This window comes from Leopardus geoffroyi, chromosome C1 (genome assembly GCF_018350155.1).
Source record: "Leopardus geoffroyi isolate Oge1 chromosome C1, O.geoffroyi_Oge1_pat1.0, whole genome shotgun sequence".
Classification (NCBI taxonomy): domain Eukaryota; kingdom Metazoa; phylum Chordata; class Mammalia; order Carnivora; family Felidae; genus Leopardus; species Leopardus geoffroyi.
This window is the reverse complement of record NC_059328.1, coordinates 127,433,785-127,456,049: the sequence shown is the minus strand read 5'-3', so window position 1 is coordinate 127,456,049 and position 22,265 is coordinate 127,433,785. Positions and strand designations below refer to the sequence as shown.

Genomic DNA, 22,265 nt, shown 5'->3' with positions numbered 1-22,265 from the left:
GAAACTCTCTTTTTGGGCTATTGTCATAAAATAGGGACTTTTATAAGTGCTGAGCAAGTGTTAGGCACGTAGTAATTAAATGCTTTACACATGTTAGCTATTACTTCTGACTGCCAAAACCGTGCTTAAGAAAAATAAATGTGTGCCTTTCAGGATTCAAAGCATTTGACTCAGCCAGATTATTTCTTCATTTAATTATTGGACAAATGTTTATTGAGAAAGGCCCTGGTAGGATCTGAGAATGTATTAGTAAACAAAAGCAGTAGTCATTTCTCCTGCTCTGAAAATTACACAGTAATGGATAGTAAAACATTAAGCAACTAATTGGCCAATTACTCATATAATTACCATTGTGATTAATGTTTCAAAGAGAAAGTACAGGATATTATTAGAGTTAATACTGTCAGAAATGACTTAGTCTGGAGGCCTGAAACTGGGAACTGTAGAGGAAGAGCAGACTACCTGAAGGAAGTGATATTTGAGGTAAGATCTGAAGTATGAGCACAAATTAACCAGAAGTTGGAGGTAAGGGGGCAAGAATCAGTGTTCCAGACAAAGGGTAAGTAACATGTGGAAAAAATCCTCAAATCTCAGTGGCTTAACACAAGAAAGGCTTATTTCTCATTTACTTCATAGACTATGCCAGTCAGAGGTGTAATGGGGAGTTGGTGCATGGGGCTCTTCTCCATACAGTTGAGAACTCTTGAATCTTCCCAGCCAGTGGCTGTTCCTTTTCTTGACACCCTGGTGATCTTCATTAGATCCTCTACATGCAGCCAACAAGCAAATCTCAATGTACACAGATCCCTGGAGATCTTTGTTAAAAATGCAGATTCTGGGACACCTGGGTGGCTCAGTCCGTAAAGCGTCCGACTTTCGCTCAAGACATGATCTCACGGTTCATGAGTTGAAGCCCCGTGTTGGGCTCTGTGCTGACAGCTCAGAGCCTGGAGTCTGCTTCAGATTCTGTGTGTGTCTCTCTCTCTAGCCTCTCCTCCCCCCGCTTGCACTCTGTCTCTCAAAACTGAATAAACGTTTAAAAAAAAAGTTTTTTTAAAAACACAGATTCCGATTGAAGTAGGTCTGGGGTCGGACCTGAGATTCTGCATCTGTCTCAAGCCCTCTGGTGATACTGATAACAGCTAGCTTCTAGCCTCCCCCTCTATGATTAACAAGGACAGAGAGAGTCTCTCAGAAGGTTGTAGGGGCCAGGCATGCATTTCTGCTCACATTTAGTTGTCTAAAACTTAGACACATGGCCTTCTAGGTGCAGAAGGCTGGAAAACATAATCTCGCAATGTGCTGTGGAGGAAAGACACCCCCACCTCCTCACAGTTTGCTGAAAAACTAACCAATCTCTGCCATAGATGGGGAAGAACCCCACTTTCTGGCAGAACATCACTATTGTATAGAATTCTGGTGACAAGACAACATGGCACGTTTGAATAGCTTACACAGGTCTAGTGTGACCAGAACCTAGGACTGGAGAGGGCCAGTGTCAGGTAAGTCTAGATGGGTAGGTAGTCAAGGGTCATAGCATGCAAGACCTAGGAGGTGATGTTAAGGATTTTGGACAGTGGAAAGATCACATGATCCAATTTGTACTTTAAAAATTCACCCTGACTGCAGAATGGAGAGTAGATGGTGAGGGGAATGAGGGAGGGTATGTGGAGAGAGCACCCAGAACCTTTGCAGTTGTCCAGCTATGAAATGGCAGGGGACTCTAGACACTGCACTGCTCTGCTATGCTACTGAAGACAGAGGACATGCTGATTATTCTACCCCATATCTCTGCATATTTTTGAGCTTATACTCTCAAATCATAAATTTCATATTTTTTTTTAAAGTAAAGTCTGCACCCAACGTGGGGCTCAAACTCATGTCCCCCAAATCAAGAGTCACATGCTCTCCTGACTGAGCCAGCCAGGCACCCCTGTCCAACCCAAACTAGATTTTCACTGTGTTTGGAGTCTTTGGCTAATCAACATTTATTGAGTCTACTGTATACAAAATTCTACTGGATATTAAAGATAAATGAGACTTTATCCCACTTTCCTAGGACAGTGTTGTCTGATAGAATTTTCTGCAATGGAGGAAATGTTTTGTGTCTTCTCTGGTCAGGATGGTAGCCACTAACCACATGTGGCTATTAAGCATTTTAAATGTGGCTAGTGCAATTGCGAAACTGAATTTATATTTAATGTAAATGTAATTCATTTACTAGCTACATGTGTATAGTAGCTACCATTCTGGATAACAGAGCTTCAGGAGTTGGAATAAAATGAGAGGATAACCAGCAATTCTTGGCAGGACATGATCAAAACCAAATAAGTCACATAGTGCAGTATAAACTGTTACATACAATCAAGAAAGGGATACAGTTTAGGGCACAGTCTCAGTCCTAAAACTGATGAAATGACATACTGGCTTGTTGTTTAATCTTTCCAAGCTTCACTAAAATGTAGCTAGTCATACTGACCTCAATGGATTATTTTAAGAATGAAACGAGATCATGTATGTAGTATAGACACACACACACACACACACACACACACACACACACACACACACACAATAAGACTACATAGAATTCGGTGCAGTGAGTGCTTTCTCTCCTTGTTCTTCTCCTGATCCTGTTCTCCTGGGTGTGATCGCGGCTGGTGGAGCCTCAGATCATAAGCCCTATCACAGCCATGGTCTTCTGAGCAAAAGGGAAGCTGAGAATTGAGTTATCCTGGCCACTCTTTTGGGAAAGAAGGACTTGTAATGTGGGAGTTTCCCCAAATATAGAAAGGTTATTTAAAAGGTGTCCAAATTTGGGGTGCCTGGATGGCTCAGTCAACTGAGCATCTGACTTGATTTTGGCTCAGGTCATGATCCCAGGGATCCCCGCGTGGGGCTCTGCACTGAGCATGAAGCCTGCTTGAGATTCCCTCTCTCGCTTTCTCTCTCTTCCTCTGCCTCTCTCTCCAGCTTGTGCACTTTCTCTCTCTCTAAAATAAAAGGTGTCCAAATCTGACAGATGTCCTCCACCAAGAATTATGTTTTGGTGACAGTGGAATATAGGATAATGTAGACCACAATTAAAGAGAAGTAACTCATGGATATTTGTACCGAGGTGATATTGTGGGGGGCCAAACTATAAAATGAGTACTTCATTGGCTTTGGTCTACATTAGTTGAAGAGCTTATTTCTTCTGCTTACATGTAGGGTTAATGAAACTAATGATGTGTCAGAGCTGTGTGATTCTCACGTATTTATGTGTTTTCCCATTCCTCTCAGGATGAGAGGCAAGTCTCAGCTCTAGCCATGTGTTTTGAGTTATTTCTCTGAAAACAGGGATTCCTCAGTGCTTTGCTACTCCAGGTAGTGGTCTGAGAACCAACAGGATCATCAACTTGGATGTTTGTTAGAAATGTGGGACTCTTAAGACCTACTCCAGACCTACTGAATTAGGATCTACATTTTAAAAGATTACCCAGAGGGGAGAGAAATTACTCAGGGGATTTATACGCACACTTTATTCAATTTCCATTCAATTTCCTCTTGTGACCGGCCAGTGTTGCTGCAGTCCCTGTCTTTAAGGAACTACCCTAAGTGCCAAGACAGCCAGAGCATGGTATGTGAATCATCCTTCAATTCCAGCTCCCTGCCATCTCCTGACATCACTTAGGAGAGCTCCAGACCAGCAAAAACAGAATTCTTAGGATCCTCTCTTTGTCATTAACTAGTTAACAAATATTTGTTGAACAACTAGTAAGTGCTTGGGAATACAGCCACAAGTAAGATAGGCAAGATCTCTGATCTCATGGAATTTATATTCTAGTGGTAGAAAAAAAAAAAAAAAGACCTAATAGTGATAAGTGATATGCAGAAAACTGAGATAAAGTGATACAGAAGATTGTGATTGGGTGGCTAATAAAGACCTTCCTGCTGGGGACACTTACACAGAAGATAAAAGAGACAGCTTGGCAGAGTTCAGGGGAAGAGCATTCCAGAAAGAAGGTACAGCAAATACCCATATCCTGAATGGTATAAGATCAGAGACTAGGCAGGGCTGGATCGCGTAGAGTTTTATAAACCAAGATAAGTATTTGCTATTTAATAATAGAAAGCCATCAAGGGATTTGGGCAAGGGAATTATCTTTTAGATCATTCTGGCTATGTGAGTACATGGGAGCAGGAGTGGAGGCTGGGAGACTGGTGAGGAAGGCCATTCCAGTAATCCAAACACTGGATGATGATAGCTTGGATTGGGTGGAGAGGGTAGTGGATATGAAGAGGTCAGCTTCAGGATTTGTTTTGGACGCAAAGTCAATGGGACTTTTTATTGTGTATTTGTGTCTGTGGTAAATTGTTTCCAAAGATGGCTGCAGCCACATCTTTCACCCTATATGCCTTTTTGCCACCTCTCTCTCAAGAAGTGGGGTTTATTTCCTCTGCTCTGAGCTGGCTCCATGACTTTGTTTCACTGGTAGAATGCAAAAGAAATGACATTCTGGGATTCCAAGATCTGGTTTTAGGAGGACTTTAATTAATCAGCTATTAAAAAAAAAAAAAGGAAAAAAAAAAAGAAGGAAGTCCTGCCATTTGCAACAACATGGATGCACCTTGAGGGCATTATGCTAAATAAAGTAAGTCAGGGAAAGACAAATATTGTATGATCTCACTTATATGTAGAGTCTAAAATACCCTCTACTTACAGAAACAGGGCACCCTGTGGTGGGGGGCAATGGGTAAAGGTGGTTGAAGACTATAAACTTCCAGTCATAAGATGAATAAGTTCTGGAGATCTAATGTACAGCATGGTGACTATAAATAAGTCTATAAACAGGCTATGCTGTTGGAGGAGCTGCACGAACAGAGCTTCCTTGGAGGATGAAATACCTCGAGAGTGTCCATGTAGAAAACTGAGGCATAAGGAAGAAAAAAGAAAAAAAGAAAAAAGAAAATTGAGGTATCATAGCTGGGGGTGTGGGGGATGTCAGCCCTGGAACCCCCGATGTGAATGAATCCATTTTGGAACTTCTAGCCCAGCCCACCCTGAGCTGAGGCAGCTAATTTCAAGTAGAGGGGAGCCAAGCCATCCTTTTGGACGCCCGCCCAAATTCCTAACCCATGGGATTATTCCTTTAAAGCACTCAATTCCAGGGGCATCTGGGTGGCTCAGTTAGTCAAGTGTCTGACTTTGGCTCAGGTCATGATCTCACAGTTTGTGAGTTTGAGCCCTGTGTCTGGCTCTGTGCTGACAGCTTGGAACCTGGAGGCTGTTTTGGATTCTGTGTCTTCCTTGCTCTCTGCCCCTCCCCCCACCCCCGTTTCTCTCTCTCTCAAAAATCAATAAACATTAAAAAAATAATAATAAAACACTCAATTCTGGGTGGTGTGTTAAACAGCAAGAGATACCTGAAACAGGCCAGGGTTTTTTGAGGGGAGATTATGTAGCTAATGACTTATCTATTTCTCTTTCTTTCCTTTCTTTCTCCTTCCTTCCTTCCTTTTTTTCTTTTCATCCTTTCCTTTTTCTTTTCTTTTTTTTTTTTTTTTTAAACATTTACTTCTGAGAGAGAGAGCAAGAGAGCACAAGTGAGGGAGGGGCAGAGAGGGAGTCCAAGGATTTGAAGCAGGCTCTGTGCTGTGATTCCAGAGCCCAATGCAGGGCTCATACTCACGAACTGTGAGATTATGATCGGAGTTGAAGTCAAGAGTCAGCCACTTAACCGACTGAGCCACCCTGGCGCCCCAATGATTTATCTATTTCATTGCTTCCCCCTTCCCTGGCAAAGAATCAACTTTTATCAGTTTTCGGGTTTCTGATTTAGAAGTTCCTACTGTCTTTTTCTTGTACACTTATACACTTCCAACATTCTTAGGCTGGTAAAATCAAATCAAAATGAATCCAAGTGTAGACACTAAGGGGGAAAAGAACTAGTATGCAATATGCAGCGTGAGCATATATAGGCATGGGGTAGATTAAAGGGCAGCCATACCTGCCTGTTTCCAGGCTGGTAAAGGCCTACAGGCTGAATGTGTGCATGTGAATGCCTGGTTTTCTTTTAGCATCAACTCAAGGCTTCTAGAATTTCAAGCAACACGAGGCTAGCTTTGAATCATACCAGCATAGAACACCTTCATGCTACCACCACACTGGACACTAGCAGGATACGCAAGTCTGTGCTTTCTGCTTAGGGGACTATACTATCACATCTCATGATGCTCAGCAAGTAGTAGGCGGATAGGGGATCCGGTCGCCTTCACAAAGGCCCTGGGGCTGGCCTTTGCTGAAGTCTTCCATTTACATTTTTCCTGTTGATGAGGACACATGGAGAACCCAACTTTTGCTACCTCCTGGGGTAGCTGTGGATGTACTGGCTTTGATTCTTCTCAAGCCACTCTGGCACTATGGGTTCTACTGAGACCTGTGTTCCCACACTATTCACAGGTCACAGATCACTCCCTGGTGGGATCAGAAAAACAATGGCTTAGCCTGGGTGAGGATTCAGATGCCTATTTTGTTGTCAGCTCAGATGACAAGTTAATTATTAATTACTGCTGGCATTATGGCAAACACACTTTGTGCTCTAGATTCACAAACACATTCCCAATGGATCCATGTTCTTCATGGACCAAGGGCTTAAAAATATTAAGCCATATTCTCAGTCTTCTAATACATAAAGTAGCAAAAGTGGACAAAAAGTTATAGTGACCTCTATCATTCCCAAAGAAAGGGCTGCTGGAGCTATTATTGTCATAGGTAAGAATAGCCCATTTTATTTTATTCATTTTTTAAAACGTTTATTTTTGAGAGACAGAGCTCAAATCGGGAAGGGGCAGAGAGAGACGGAGACAGAGGATCTGAAGCAGGCTCTGCACTGACAGCGGAGCCTGACATGGGGCTCAAATCCACAAACCGCGAGATCATGACCTGAGCTGAAGTTGGACGTTTAACCGATTGGGCCACCCAGGCACTGCAAGAATAGCAATAGTTTTAATGGCAAAAGTACCACCCTGTCCCTAAATACAGTCAGTACTTATGGAAAACCCACAGCCAAGGCTGTGGATCATTTGAAGCTGTCTTTATGAAGGTTAAAAGTCTGGGACAAATCACATCTTACATGCTTCCTGTGTGTGGTTCTTCCTCCATTTTTCTGTAGGTGAAATCAGATTCTAGAGGATCAAAAATAGAATATACCCTAGGGAATGTGAGCATATTTTTATAAAGTGGGGGGGTTGGCAATTTCTTAGTATTCCCATGTGATTGTCAGGGAATTGCGGGGGTGGTGGTGGGGTGGGTGGGATCTAACTTCATAATAGCCTTGCTCTGGTTTCTTACCTATTTTCTCTGGGCAGGGTAAACCCAGGGTCGAAAGTGAACACAGGTTTTAATGTACAGCATGGTGACTACAGTTAGTAACACTGTATTGTGTATTTGAAAGTTGCTAACAGAGTAGATTTTAAAAGTTCTCGGGGCGCCGGGGTGGCTCAGTCAGTTAAGCGTCCGACTCCGGCTCAGGTCACAATCTCGCGGTTCGTGGGTTCGAGCCCTGCATCGGGCTCTGTACTGACAACTCAGAGCCTGGAGCCTGTTTCAGATTCTGTGTCTCCCTCTCTCTCTGACCCTCCCTCGTTCATGCTCTGTCTCTCTCTGTCTCAAAAATAAATAAACGTTAAAAAAAAAAAAAAAGTTCTCAGGGGCGCCTGGGTGGCTCAGTTGGTTGAGTGTCCAACTTCGGCTCATGTCATGATCTCACAGTTTGTGAGTTCGAGCCCCGCGTAGGGCTCTGTGCTGACAGCTCAGAGCCTGGAGCCTGCTTTGGATTCTGTCTCCTTCTCTCTCTGTCCCTCCCCATTTGTGGTCTCTCTCTCAAAAATAAATAAATGTAATAAATAAAAAAAATTTTTAAGTCTCCTCACACAAAATTGGTAACTATATGAGGTGATGGATATTAGCTAGTCATTTTGCAGTACATACAAATATCAAATCATTATGTTGTACACCTGAAACTAATATGCTTTGTCAATTAGGTCAATTTTTATTTTTGTAAACAAACAAAAAAAACCCCCAAAACACTTAGGTTTACCAGGAGGCCTACTGCAGGAGTTAAATAGAGAACGAGTAGATGGTGTTTTTAAAATCTCCATCTCCATGTATGATTAACAATTCTTGCTATTCTGGCCCTAATTGTGTATTCTATCCTTCTTTGACTCTCTACAGTCAAAAATAATAAAAATTTGACAGGCCTTGGAAGTGAGGGACTTTCACAGTTCTCACTCTTACTTTTCCCTCTGGTATGGCTCCTGAATCTGACATGGTTCAAAGGCAGCTCCAACTTTTCCCAGGAGTACAATATTCAACATCAGGCCGTACCAGCTTGTAGGGAGGCCTCGGGTGCCCTGAGACCAAGGGGGACTTTGCAGAAGCTTTAGAGCGAGTGAACATCTGCACCAGTCTGGTAACACCTGTTGCTCTTGAGTTGCCAAGTAAACCTGTAGTCTAGGCTGGAAGCAAACCGGGTTCTAGCCAAGTTGCAGACAGCAGACATTCCCACCTTTTGGGTTTCACAAACAGTTTGACTTTGCTCGGCTAGCAAACGGGAAAAGTTTTCTATAAAGCATTTGAGGTAAACTGGACAACTGGGTGCTCAATATGTTGGCTAAAACCACAAATTCTTTATCTAACCAAACATAATGTTTGATTTTTAGCTGCCTGACTGTAAGTGTATTCATACTAAAGACTATCTTTCATTGACTGGTATTAACTTTATGAGAGAACAAAATGACGGGAGTCATACCCACAGGCATCACTCCCACAGAGAAAGCAATGCTTTGTAGGACTTTTGTAAAATGATTAGGATTACTGTCTTCTGTCAATCTAAAATAGAAGTCTTCAAGATGGGGGAGGTCTTCCATACTAATACTCATTGAAAAAGGTGTTTTTAATTTACAAAAGACAAAATGGGTCTGTATTTGTAAACATTTATTCTCTTGAACTGAAAAAGGCTTGCATCAGCACACATTGTACAGCCTTGCAAATTACACAGAAAATGAAAAAAAGGTTCCTTGTTCATAAGTGCAATGAATCTTTGATGTCCAGTGATCCGCTGCAAACAATGAAAACAGATTTTAAACCACTTAAGAAGTTTCCAGCACTCATCAAATGCATTTCCTTAGGTGACAAAATATTCACAAGGGGAATGCAAATAAGTGGCATTTAGTTATCAGAGGGACACTTAAAAAAAAAAAAAGTGGAAGTATTTTCCTGCCTAAAATGATTCCCATTCCCCCTTGAATCTAAGTGGTTTGATTAAGAAGTGTTAAGAACATAATTTGCTTTACACTTAATGTTCATACTACCTAAATGAATAAGGAAAGGACCCTATGAGGGAGTTCTGTATTTTTTGGAAATTGTTTCTGTGTTTAGAGATACAGGGAAAGAGTAATGGTCTATTTGTGGGCTCTCCTTAGTCACCGTCCAGCCCCCCAAGAAGATAGTACATGGTTTTGACTTGGTTATTCCATTCCTGCATTCTTTTTCCCCCAAATTCTCTGTTGGGTCACATTGTGCTGGCTGCAAAAAAGAAATACAGGTTGCAACTGGTTGTAATCATTTTGAAGAATAATGTGCTGTACAATAGAGCTCTGGATCTGATACAAGAATTCAGAAATATAAAACAAAATAACTATAAAAGTTAGGAGGCATTTGAACAGCATTTCCTCGGAAAAAGCTGCTAACTCTGTATCATTCCGATGTGGATTCCTACAGTCATTTGGAGTGAAATGTGTAATTTCCCCCCTTTGCTGGATCACTGGCCTGTCTTCAAAAGCTATAACGCCATGACCACACGTCCTAGGAGTCTCTATCATGTTAACAGAAGCTCCAAAAACCAAGCCAATTAAAGATGGGTGAGGACAGGGGAATCATAAAGGCCAAGGGTCCAAGGTGGCTCTGTTACTGAGAACTCGCCCTTTCCAGAATGTGGAAGTCATAGTGCTTCTTGCTCGTTCTCAGCTTAAACTTGTTAACTGAGTTAATTTGTTTCTTCAATGCATTCTGTGCAGCTGAAATGGAGGGGAATGTGGCTAAGACGGTGTAAGTGGAGGCCAAGTCACTGGGTTTAGAACGTTCAGGATTGACAGTGTTGTCCCCGCTGCCACAGCAGAGGGGGTGACGACGCAGCTGGGGCTGGGATTGAGGGTCTCGGAGCCACCGGATCTTGGCACCAATTTTAAAGAGTTCCCCAAAAAGCTTCTCAGCTTCCATGCGAGTTATTCCATCAGGGAGTTCAGTAATTTCCAAGACCTTCCCAACAACTAGAATGGAAAAGGTATAGAATTAATAATCCCTGCTACCAAAATGGTGGGCAGAAAGTACCGAAGACCCAAATATGACATAAGAAATGAACGGGATTTTGTAAAACCATTCAAACCCACAAAACTGTAATTATGACCATTTAAAAAATCATTCCTACTTACCCCTTAGGCAAGGGGTGCAGAGCTAATGGTACTAAACTACTCATCTCGGTCTTCACTGAAAGCTATGCATAGAAAACACACCATTGTATAGTGGCTTCTCTAAGTTAGGTGTGTTATCTTGAGCGGTCTCCTGAACCTCATGGCCCCACTGTAAAATAAAGATAACAGCCCTTGTCGTAATGACCCAAGGCTATTGAGTACATATTGAAAGCACTCTGCCACAGAAAGGCAGTTTTTGTTCATCAGACTATCTCTGCATGGGTGTAAGGACTACTTCCTTTTTCCAAAAACACACAGGCAAAGAGTATCATTCTATCTGTTCCTTTCACACATAACTTTTCCCTTTGGTTCCTTCATCCCTACTAAATCCACCTATAGCTGCACTGTGAAATGAGACAATTACAAGAATATACTTAAGAGCCCTACATTACAGATGACATAATTTCCTGTAATGTGCAGGACTTTAGGAGAGGAAAACCCATTTTTGTCTAAAGAGTGTTGAACTGGTTGACAGTTTGTAGAACCACATCTAATTGCCTCTCAAGGACACACCTGGCTCTCCTGCACCAAGGTCAGTGGATGCAGCTTTTTTAGCTTGTTTCCTTCCTCGATTTCCATGCCTGTTGCCAGACTGACCCTGAAAACCCACAAACAGATGAGAAATAAGGTTAATAGTGCTGAAAAATAGGTCTGTAATGTTTAAACACTTAACCCTTAAACATACCCAGTCTGGGCTCTGTACTTTAGCAGAAAAAAATCCAATCCAAAGACCGGGTGGCAATGGCACTTCTGTTCCTCACTATAACCAGTCATTTGCTGTCTTTCATAAGCAAGGCCCCAGCCTGTGGCCCCAGCCCCCCCGCCCCTCCCACTTTGGGATAGCACTGATCGCTTAGCCAAACAGCAAACCACCTTCTTCCTTGTCTGCTCTCTGTGTGGCCAGACTCAATGGGACAACATCGATAAGTCAGCTGGCTGTGGTACAGAGGACTTCTTGTGAACTGCCAGCAGGTGGGCCCAGGACCCCCCACACTCTGTGCAAAGGAGCTATGACATCCTGCCAACAAAGCCTAGGCCACCAGACAGCTTTCATACCTGTTGGGTTGGAATGTGTCCGTGCAGAACAGCAGGAGGGTTGTACTGCAGAGGCTGGCCAAGTAATGGATATCTGGCATCTCCTGAAAGTCAATTAAAAAAACTTTTACATTATTTTCTGCTCAGTTCTAAAAGTACTTCCCTAAGTTTTCTAAATTGTCCAAAATAGTTAACATGAGTAGGGAAAACACATTTGGTAGATTAAAAAAGTGTAGGTACTGACATTTTAAAAAAGAATTTAAGTTTCCATCTTCCCTTTCAAGAGGAAGGGTAAACTTCTGAAAGGAGTAAGGACTAGTAACAGTGGTTATGAAGAAAGTAGGAGGTAGGAACTGGGAAGACGGGGGATAGGAAGGAGGGAAGCTTCATTTACCTTAACCTATTTATACCTTAACATTCCAGAAGAACTGTAATACCCATTTCCACCCACGTGAGATGCTAAAATGCACGTTTTCTATGATGATTAAAAATTAATATGACTTACATTTGAGGAGAAGGAAAAACATTAAGTTTATCTTCCCAAAGTCACTATTTTTTTTTTTTTTAAAGATTTTTAATTTTTTAAGTAATCTCTGCACTCATTGTGGGGCTGGAACCCACAACTCCGACATCAAGAGTCACATGCTCTACTGACTGAGCCAGCTAGGCACCCCTCCCCAAATCACTATTAATTACTATAAATATATGCATATATACATTTATATATTCTCACTGCAAACTTTTCTCTACACCCATTGTAATCTCATGACCCTGAGATCAAGAGTTGCATGCTCTTTTGACTGAGCCAGCCAGGCACCCATTACAAACATTTTTACGGTGTTAACCAAAGGGTATATTTACATTTTAGGTCTTGGGTCTGCTCTTAAACACTCTTTAAAGGGCTTAATAAATGCTGACTGCAAAGACATTCTCCTGGAGAATAATGTTTTCATTTGTTAATATCCTCACTTTATTTTACCCATAAGTTCCCCAATTCAGCACATTCTGGGTTTGGAGGGGGATTATGCACAGGTGCCAGGAAAGCACTTCAGGGAATCATACATCCCTTCTCCTGAAAGCTTGATAACAGAGAAAAGCACATTGTGGACTTCTCCCTACTCCACAGAGCTCTAATCTGACGAACAGTGTGAAGGTGCGAGGGCAGCTCCCTGCAGGACACACCCATGACACACTTGCTCCTTCCCAAGCACCATGTGAAGGGCAGATATGGCATGGAGGCTTAGCACTGAGATCAGAGATACAATGCAAAGCACGAAGATGTATAAAGAACAGTTGCAAGAAAGTCAGAGTTAAGTTTAGGCCGGTGGAGCAGTATTCTTTTCCATTATGGAGATGAGCTGTAGACAGCAATAATCAAAGACTCCTCCATATAGGCCATGCTGTATGTTCCTCCTAGAACAGGCATCCCAGTATCACACTATTGCCACACACTATTTCAAAGAACTTAAAAAAATTTTTTTCAAATGTTTATTTATTTTTGAGAGAAAGAGAGAAGAGAAACAGAGTGTGTGTGGGGGAGGGGCAGAGAGAGAGGGAGACACAGAATTAATTGGAAGCAGGCTCCAGGCTCTGAGCTGTCAGCACAGAACCGATGTGGGGCTTTAACTCAGGATCCGTGAGATAACGACCTGAGCCGAAGTCAGACGATTAACCAACTGAGCCACCCAGTCGCCCTTTCAATTCACTTTTTATGTTTTATTTTTCTAGATTATTAAAGTACGTGGCTTTGTAGAAAACCTGGAAACAATTACAAAAGAGAAAATAAAAACCATTCTAGTAATTCCATCACTTCTAACATTTTGGTGTGTATCTTTTCAGTCTTTGTTCTGTGTGTTTTATAAATATGTAAAAAAATTTAGATATAATTTATATAAAATAAAATGCACATCTTTAGTGTTTGATGAATTCCAACAATTGTAAAGTTCATGTAATCAAAACCCAAAAAGACAATGAACATTTCCATCCCCTGAAAAGTGCCCTCAAGCTCCTTACCAGTCAAGTCCATATCCCATCCACATGACTATGTGATTTCTAACATCACACCTTAGTTAGCCTATAACTGGGTTTCATTTAATTAGAATAATATAGTATGCCTTTGTGTCTGGCTTGTTTTTTGCTTAACATAATGACTCTGAAATTAATCCATGTTGTTTCAGATCAGTCTGCCTTGTTCATTCATGTTGTTCAATAGTATTCCATTGTAAGGATCCATTACAATCTGTATATCTAGTCTCTTGTTGGTGGACATTTGGGTTATGTCCAGTTTGGGTGATTATAATAAAATAAAGTTGTTATATAATTTGCTGTACAAGTCTACATAAATATGTTTTCATTTCTCTTGGGTAACTACCTAGGAGTGGAAATGCTGCATTGCAAGGTAAGTGATTAATTTTGTAAGAAACTCAAATCTTTTTTCCAAAATGGTTTTATCATTTTACCCCTCCACACCAATGTGCAAGAATTCTGTAACTTCACCTACATTCAGTGGTGTTAATCTTTTTGATTATAGCCATTCTAGTGGGGTCAAAGTGATATTTCATTCAGATTTTAATATTCCTTTCCCTAATAATTAATGGATGACGTTGAGCACCTTTTCAAAGGCTTACTAGACATGTCTCCAGTAACCCCCTCCCTTGCTTGCACTCTCCTGCAAAATAAATAGATGGAAGTACAGTTGATATACAATGTTACATTAGTTTCAGATGTACAACACAGTGACTGGACAAGTTAGATGTTATGCTATGCTCACCACAAGTGTACCTACCATCTGTCACCATACGATGCCATTATAATACCATTGAATATATTCCCTATATTATACTCCCCATGCCTGTGACTTACTCATTCCATAACTTGAAGTGTGTATCTACCACCACTCCTCTTTATGTAACATGTTTTTTAAAATCATTCACTGTACTGTATTTCTTCTTTCAATGATTCTTTAAAACACATTTTTTGGATAACTACTTAGTATTCCCTATATAGATATACTCTAATCCTTACTGATAAGACATTTAGGTTGTTTTGCATTTTTTCTGCTATAGACCAAACTCTTCTGTGGATAAATCATTGTGTGCATTATGCTTAGGATAAATTCCAAAAATATTATTCTATAATCATCCATTTGCGGTCTGTTCCTCTAATTAGACAGAGGGTCGGTGAGGAAGAGGACTTCACCTTACTTGTTTTTGTATGTCAGGGTCACAATAAGGCCTCAAAAACTGTTGAATACATTTTTGAATAAACTCTTGATATATGCTACTGTAATATAGGTATTAGAAATAAAGAACAAGTTTATAGCATTGCATATTACTACTACAGAGAAATGGAGTCTAAGGATAATAAGTTAAGGTCACTTTAACTATATCACATAAAGAATTACTGAATGGAAAGCATTACTAAGTTAGTAATTATTAACTAGTGATGAAACATTAAGGTTAGGAGAATATATGGTAATAAATATGCCTGGGTGGAGGTCAAAATGGAGTCCTGTGGAGAACTGAAAGCAGTACCAAGGGAAATCACAAAGTGATTGAGAAGGGATGTCTTATTTTTAATTAAAAAAAAAAAAAATAATTCCAGTATAGTTAACATACAGTGTTACATCAGTGTCAGGTGTATAATACAGTGATTCGACAATTCCATACATCATCCAGGGGAAGGGATGTCCTACAACTCTGAGGCTGTGACTAGTTTCAAGCACTTACCTTGCCCTGGAACAAAAGGTCTAGAAAACTGAGGTATGATGGAAAGGGGTGGTCCAGAAGGACGGACAGTTTTCAGGGTGGTCAGCTGCGCTGGTGCTGGCGACTGAGCTGGTGAAACAATGGGACTACTGAGTTGAGGGCTGTGCTGTAATCACATCAAAAAAACTGGTCAGCATTTTAGTCACAATTTGGCAAATTAGCTTTTGAACAAAATTTTTAATTTTTTTCTGATTACAAATATATACTTGTTATTGTAAGAGTTAAAACATGAAAATTTATAGTTTTCAACGCCCAAAGGTAAGTACCAGTAACAGATTGTTTCTACGCCCAAACGTATGCATCCATATGTCTATCTATGTTTTATAAAAATGGAAGTAGACTACACGTCCTATTTTTTAATCTTGTTTTTGTACCTGGACAATCATATTGGAGATACTTTTCCATGAGAAAAAATACACATTTATCTCATTCTTTTTTTTTTTTTTAATTTTTAAAAAATATTTATTTATTTTTGACAGAGACAGAGAGACAGCATGAGAGGCAGAGGGGCAGAGAGAGGAGGAGACACAGAATCTGAAGCAGGCTCCAGGCTCTGAGCTGTCAGCACAGAGCCTGATATGGGGATTGAACTCACGGAGTGCAATATCATGACCTGAGCTGAAGTCAGCAGCTTAATCAACGGAGCCACCCAGGTGCCCCTATCTCATTCTTTTTTTCATGTTAACTGTTTAGCATTTCCTTTTTAAACAATTCATCCCTAAAGAACAGTTACCAAAAATAATACAAAGAATTCTCGGATTTCCCATATTCTTATGTTTTTATATAAATCTCTCCCTGCATGTTTTTTAAATCTTTATCTCTTTCTCTGTATATACTGTTATTTTTTCCCAAACTATTTGAGAATGAGTTGTTCACGATACTTCATCCCAAAATAACTAATTTAGTGTCTTTTTCCTAAAAACAAGGATATTTTCTTACATACATAGCCACAGTAGAATCATCAAATCTATATAAAAGTGATCCTATTCTGTAATATATGTAGTAGAGTGTTTAAGAACACTTGAAATAAAGAGGTTTCTAACAATTGAAATAAAGTAGTTTCTAAGAAAAGCCCTTGAAAAAAAAGAATTATCAAAATCAGGCAATTAATAAGACAGTAAGATTATGTAATCTATAGTTTATTCAAATTTCACCAATTGTCCTACTAACATAGTTTACAGAAAAAAAAAAAAAAAAAAAGAAAGAAAAAAGAAAACATTTCCTCTTCTAGTCCAGAATCAAATGTTGCATTTAGTTGTCACGTCTCTTTCATCTTTTTAAATCTGGAGCAGAGCCTCAGTCTTTTTTCTCTTTCATGACTTTGACATTTTTGAAGATCAGTTTCTGATGGTCATTTTGAAGATCAGTTATTTTGTAAAATGTCCCTCAATTTGGCTTTGCCTGCTACTTCCTCATCCCCAAATTCACAAGATACATTTGGGGAAGGAGTACTAGGAAAGTGATGCTGTGTCCTTCTCAATGCATCATGTAAGAGAGAACCTGAGGTCCATGTGTTGACACAGTACTGGTGATGCTTACTTCCATCACTTGTAAGGTGGTGTCTGCCAGGTTTCTTCAATGTTAAATTACTATTTTTTCCTTTCTAGTTATAGTATTAGGGGGAAAGCATATTATCTGTAAACAGAATTTTACTACTTCCTCTTCCAATTTGGATGCCTTTTGTATCTTTTTCTTGCCTAACAGCTCCAGGTAGAACGTCCAGTACAATGTTGGCTCATATCTACCTTTTAAAATCTACTGAGATTGAACTTTGGCCTTGGATATGGTCTATCCAAGAATATGTCCCATGTGCACAAGAAGAATGTATACACTGTTCACAAGTGACCAGATGTGTAGGTAGAATGCTCTTTGTATGTCTGTTAGATCTAGTTGTTTTTTTGTGTTTAAGTTCTCTATTTCCTTACTTAACTCTTGCCTGGTTGTTGTATCCATTATTGAGAGTGGAGTGTTAAAGTTTCCAACTATTACTTGATGGTCTGTTATCAGGTAAGTAATTATTAGGTTTATACAATCAGGTTTATAATTATTATATCTTCTTACTGTATTGAACTTTTGTATCTAGAAAATTTTTTGGATCTAAAGTCTTATTTTATCTAATATTAACATAACTACCCCTACCTACTCTCTTTTGCTTGCTATTTTCATGGACTGTATTTTTGCATCTTGTCACTTTCATTTGTGTCTTTGGACCTAAAGGGAGTCTCTTAGATCTCTTAGTTAGATCAAGTGTTTTTATCCATTCTGCCAATCTGTCTTTATAGTTAAAATAACTGATAAAGAGGGACTTGCCAATGTCATTTTGCCATTTTCTATATGCCTTATAGCTTCCTTCTTACCCCTCATTTCCTGCATACTCCATTTTAAAAAAAAAAATTTTTTTTTAGTGTTTTATTTTGTTTTCGAGAGAGACAGAGCATGAGCAGGGGAGGGCAGAGACAGAGGGAGACAGAGAATCGGAAGCAGGCTCCACTGAGCGTGTCTGCACAGAGCCTGACATGGGGCTCGAACCCACGATCCGTGAGATCATGACCTGAGCCAAAGTTGGACGCTTAACCAACTGAGTCACCCAGGTGCCCCCCTGCATACTCTTTTTTTTTGTAGTTAAATGTTTAAATTTCTTTCTCATTTCCTTTTGTATATATTCCCTAGCATTTTCCTTTGTGTTTACCTTAGGCATTATACCTAACATCCTAAAGTTATAACACTCTACTTTGAATTTGTCTTAGCTTAACTTCAATTGTATACAAAAACTCTGCTTCTTTATATCTCTGTCCCCACCTCTTTTGGTTGCTTATGACATAAAAGTACATCTTTATATACTGTGTGCCCCAAAACATAAAGTACTAATTCCTTTTTTTTTCAATGTTTATTTATCTTTGGGAGAGAGCGAGAGAGAGAGAGAGAGAGTGCGCGTGCACAAGACAGAGAGAGTGTGCACATGCATGCAAGCAGGAGAGGAGCAGAGAGAGGGAGATGTAGAATCTGAAGCAGGCTCCTGGCTCTGAACTGTCAGTACAGAGCCTGACACGGGGCTCAAACTCACAGACTGCAAGATCATGACCTGAGTCAAAGTGGGATGCTTAACTGACTGAGCCACCCAGGTGCCCCACTAGTAATTCTTTTAAGTGCATGAGAATTTTAAATTATATAGAAAACAAAATTTGGAGTTACAAATCAAAGCTAGAACACTACCTTTTAGATACTGTTTATAAAAAAATACTTAAGTGCATTCGCCTCTCAAATCACGTAGAAAGTAAAAAGTAGAGTTATGGACCACTGGCAAATACTACTAGCTTTTATAATTGCTCATGTATTTAACTTGAGAACTTTATTTCTTCATATAGCTTTGTCTTGCTGTCCAATGTTCTTTCTACTTTACCCTGCAGGACTCTTTTGAGAATTTCTTGCAGGGCCCATCTCTGTTTTTTGTTTATCTGGGAATTTTAATTTCTACCTGACTTTTATTTTGTTTTTAAAATTTATTTATTTATTTATTTTGAGAGAGAGCTGAGTGAGCAAGATTGAGTGGGGGAGGGGCAGAGAGACAGAGGGAGAGAATCCCAAGCAGGCTATGAGCTGTCAGCACAGACCCCATCGTGGGGCTCAGTGTCACTAACTGTGAGATCATGACCTGCGCCAAAATCAAGTCGGCTGCTTAACTGACTGAGCCACCCAGGAGCCCTCTACCTCACTTTTGAAAGGCAGTTTTTTTTTTTTTTTTTAATTTTTTTTTTCAACGTTTATTTATTTTTGGGACAGAGAGAGACAGAGCATGAACGGGGGAGGGGCAGAGAGAGAGGGAGACACAGAATCGGAAACAGTCTCCAGGCTCTGAGCCATCAGCCCAGAGCCCGACGCGGGGCTCGAACTCCCGGACCGCGAGATCGTGACCTGGCTGAAGTCGGACGCTTAACCGACTGCGCCACCCAGGCGCCCCTGAAAGGCAGTTTTTACCAGATACTGGATTCATTAACATTTTTTTTTTCTTTTAGCACTTTGAATATATTGGCCAGCTGTCCTAGCCTCCAGTTTCTGATGAGAACTCTGGTGATAATCTTTTTGAGGATTCCTTGTATGTGACGAGTTGTGCCTTTCCTGCTGCTTTTAATACTCTTTGTCCTCTGAAAGACTGACTATATTGTGTCTCAGAATGGGTATTTTGGAGTTCTTACCTAGAGTTCATCACAATGCTTGATGTTTATATTCATGTCTTTAATCAAATGTGGTAAGTTTTCAACCATTATTTCTTCAAATATTCTCTTTTCCCTCCATGACAACCACAATATGTTTGTTGGTCAACTTGATGGTGTATCACAGGTCCCTTAGGCTTTGTTCACTTTTCTTCATTCTGGTTTCTCTGTTCCTCAGACTTGACAATTTCCACTGTCCTTTCTTCAAGTTCTTGGATTCTTTCTTCTGCCTCCTCACATCTGCCACTGAATTCCTCCAGGGAACTTTCATTTCAGTTATTATATTTTCAGCTCTAGAATTTCTGGCGTTTTCTAGGTTTTCTATCTCTTTATTGATATTTCCATTTTGTTCATTGTTTTCTTGTCTTTCTCCACATCTTCCTGCAGTTCTTTGAGCAGCCTGAAGACAGTTGTTTTAAGGCTTTTGTCTGGGAGATCTGCCATCAGGTCTTTTTTTTTTAATTTTTATTTATTTTTTTATTAGGTTTATTTATTTTTGACAGAGACAGAGTGCGAACATGAGCTGGGGAGGGGCAGAGAGAGAGGTAGACACAGAATCCAAGCAGGCTCCAGGCTCCTAGCTGTCAGCACAGAGCCTGACGTGGGGCTTGAACTCACGAACCATGAGATCATGACCTGGGCTGAAGTTGGATGCTTAACTGACTGAGTCACCCAGGCGCCCCTTAAATTTCAAAAAAAAATTTTTTTTTTAAAATTATCTGTCATCAGGTCTTTTTCAAAGACAGTTTATGTTGATTTTCTTCCTCTGAATGGGCAATACTGACCTGTTTCTCTGCATGCCTTGTGACTCTTTGTTGAAAACTGGACGTTTGAGTCTGATAGTATGGTAACTGGAAATCAGATTCAACCCCCTTCCCAGGGTTTATTGCGTTTTGTTGTTTTTATGGTTTTTGTTTATTGACTGTTGCAGGCTGTCTTTGTGTCAAAGATCAGTCTGAGGTATAACCTTAAGGACTTCTCAGTGTTTGGCCTGTGCCTTTTCCTGGGCATGTACCCCCTATATTCAGTTGCTTTTGAATGTCTTAGTCCTTACTGTTTGGCTCCCAAAAACGATTCAAAGAGAAAAACAAAAGGAGGAAAGACAGGGTACCAGCACTTTAAGTCCCTTAGAAGTGTCGGGGGAGAGATTTGCAGCAATGTGGGAAGGTACAACAATGGTTATTGCCTCTTTGTCTGCACCTCTGTGATCAGAAGCAGAAACCCATGATCAGAATATAAATGCCTTGCATTTGGAGGACAGGGTCCTTTTTTGCCCACCCTGGCTCCTGTCAGCTGCTCTAGTAAAAAACATGCACAGTTGCCTCCTAGGGGTTGGGGGTAAGGATGGGTAGTTGCTACTGTGCTAAAAGCTGAAACCGACTGAAATTAAGTTCAATTTATCACCCAAGCTTTCCCCTGGCAGTTGCAAGCCTTCAATAGATTCTAAAGCAACAAAACTGTTACATCAGATTCTGCCAGTGTAATTATTTTTAGGTGGAGAGATGGACTCCTGATGCTTCCTACTCTGCCACTTTCCTAGAATCCTCTCTGCTCTAGTGATGATTCTTACTTCCTGGTTTCCAGGTGGTGATCTTCTAATTCCATCATATTTACTAGTTCATATTACACTGTAAAAAAAGAACTTCATTTTTCCTCCCATTTATTCATTTAAATCAGTATAACTCATGGATTTGTTCAACATTAAAATTTTTAAAAATTTGAGTATAGTTGGCAGTTTCAGGTGTACAACCCAGTGACGCAACTTGTCTATACGTCATGCTATTCTCACCATAAGTACAGCTACCATCTGTCAGCATATGATGCTATTACAGTATCACTGACTATATTCCTTATGCTGTGACCTTGATCCCCATGAATTGTTCATTGCATAGGTGGAAACCTGTATCCCCCACTCTCTTTCATCTATTTTGTCCATTTCCCCATTTCCCTTCCCTCTGGCAACCGTCAGTTTGTTCTTTGTATTTATAGGTCTGATTCTGCTTTTTGTTCATCATTTTTTTGTTTTTGTTTTTTAGATTCTGTGTATGAATGAAATCATATGGTATTTGTCTTTCTCAGTCTGATTTATTTCACCTAGCATAATACCCTCTAGGTCCATCCATGTTGTTGCAAATGGTAAGATCTCATCCTTTTTTATGGTTGAGTAATATTTCATTATTTATACATACCACATTCTCCTTATCTTTCTTTCATCTATCAGTGTACACTTAGGTTGCTTCCATATCTTGGCTATTGTAAATAATGCTGCAATAAACATAGGGCCACTTAATTTTTTTTGAATTAGTGTTTTAATTTTCCTTGGATAAATATCCAGTACAATGACTGGATCACATGGTATTTCTATTTTTAATATTTCGAGGAAACTCCATACTGTTTTCCACAGTGGCTGCACCAGTGTGCATTGTACCTATAGTGCACGTGGGTTCTTTTTTCTCCACATTCTCACCAATACTTGCTATTTCTTGTCATTTGGTTTTAGCCATTCTGACAGGTGTAAAGGGATATCCCATTGTGGTTTTAATTTCCTTGATGAGTGATGTTGAGCATCTTTTCATTTGTTTGTTGGCTATCTGTATGTCTTCTTTGGAAAAATGCTATATGAAGTCTTCTACCCAATTTTTAATTGGATTATTTTTGTCACTAAACTGCACTCCAAAAAGAGTCTATGAATTTGTAGTACCACTGAGAATGAACAAGAGAGTTTGTAACTGGAAATCTC

General features: G+C 40.0%; 1 protein-coding gene across 33 annotated transcripts in view; it reads right to left on the bottom strand.

Annotated features, from left to right (window-relative positions):
• Positions 1 to 8,962: 8,962 nt before the first annotated feature.
• Positions 8,963 to 22,265, bottom strand: part of R3HDM1 (R3H domain containing 1) — a 206,436-nt gene continuing 193,133 nt past the window's right edge. For all 33 annotated transcript variants that reach the window (XM_045479635.1, XM_045479651.1, XM_045479652.1 and 30 more), the window contains 4 exons: positions 15,276 to 15,420; positions 11,569 to 11,651; positions 11,026 to 11,110; positions 8,963 to 10,311 (listed from right to left, as the gene is read on the bottom strand). In XM_045479635.1, the coding sequence (XP_045335591.1) occupies positions 9,950 to 10,311; positions 11,026 to 11,110; positions 11,569 to 11,651; positions 15,276 to 15,420 (675 nt within the window). In that variant the 3' untranslated portion in view covers positions 8,963 to 9,949. The remainder of the gene's footprint in view (positions 10,312 to 11,025; positions 11,111 to 11,568; positions 11,652 to 15,275; positions 15,421 to 22,265) is intronic.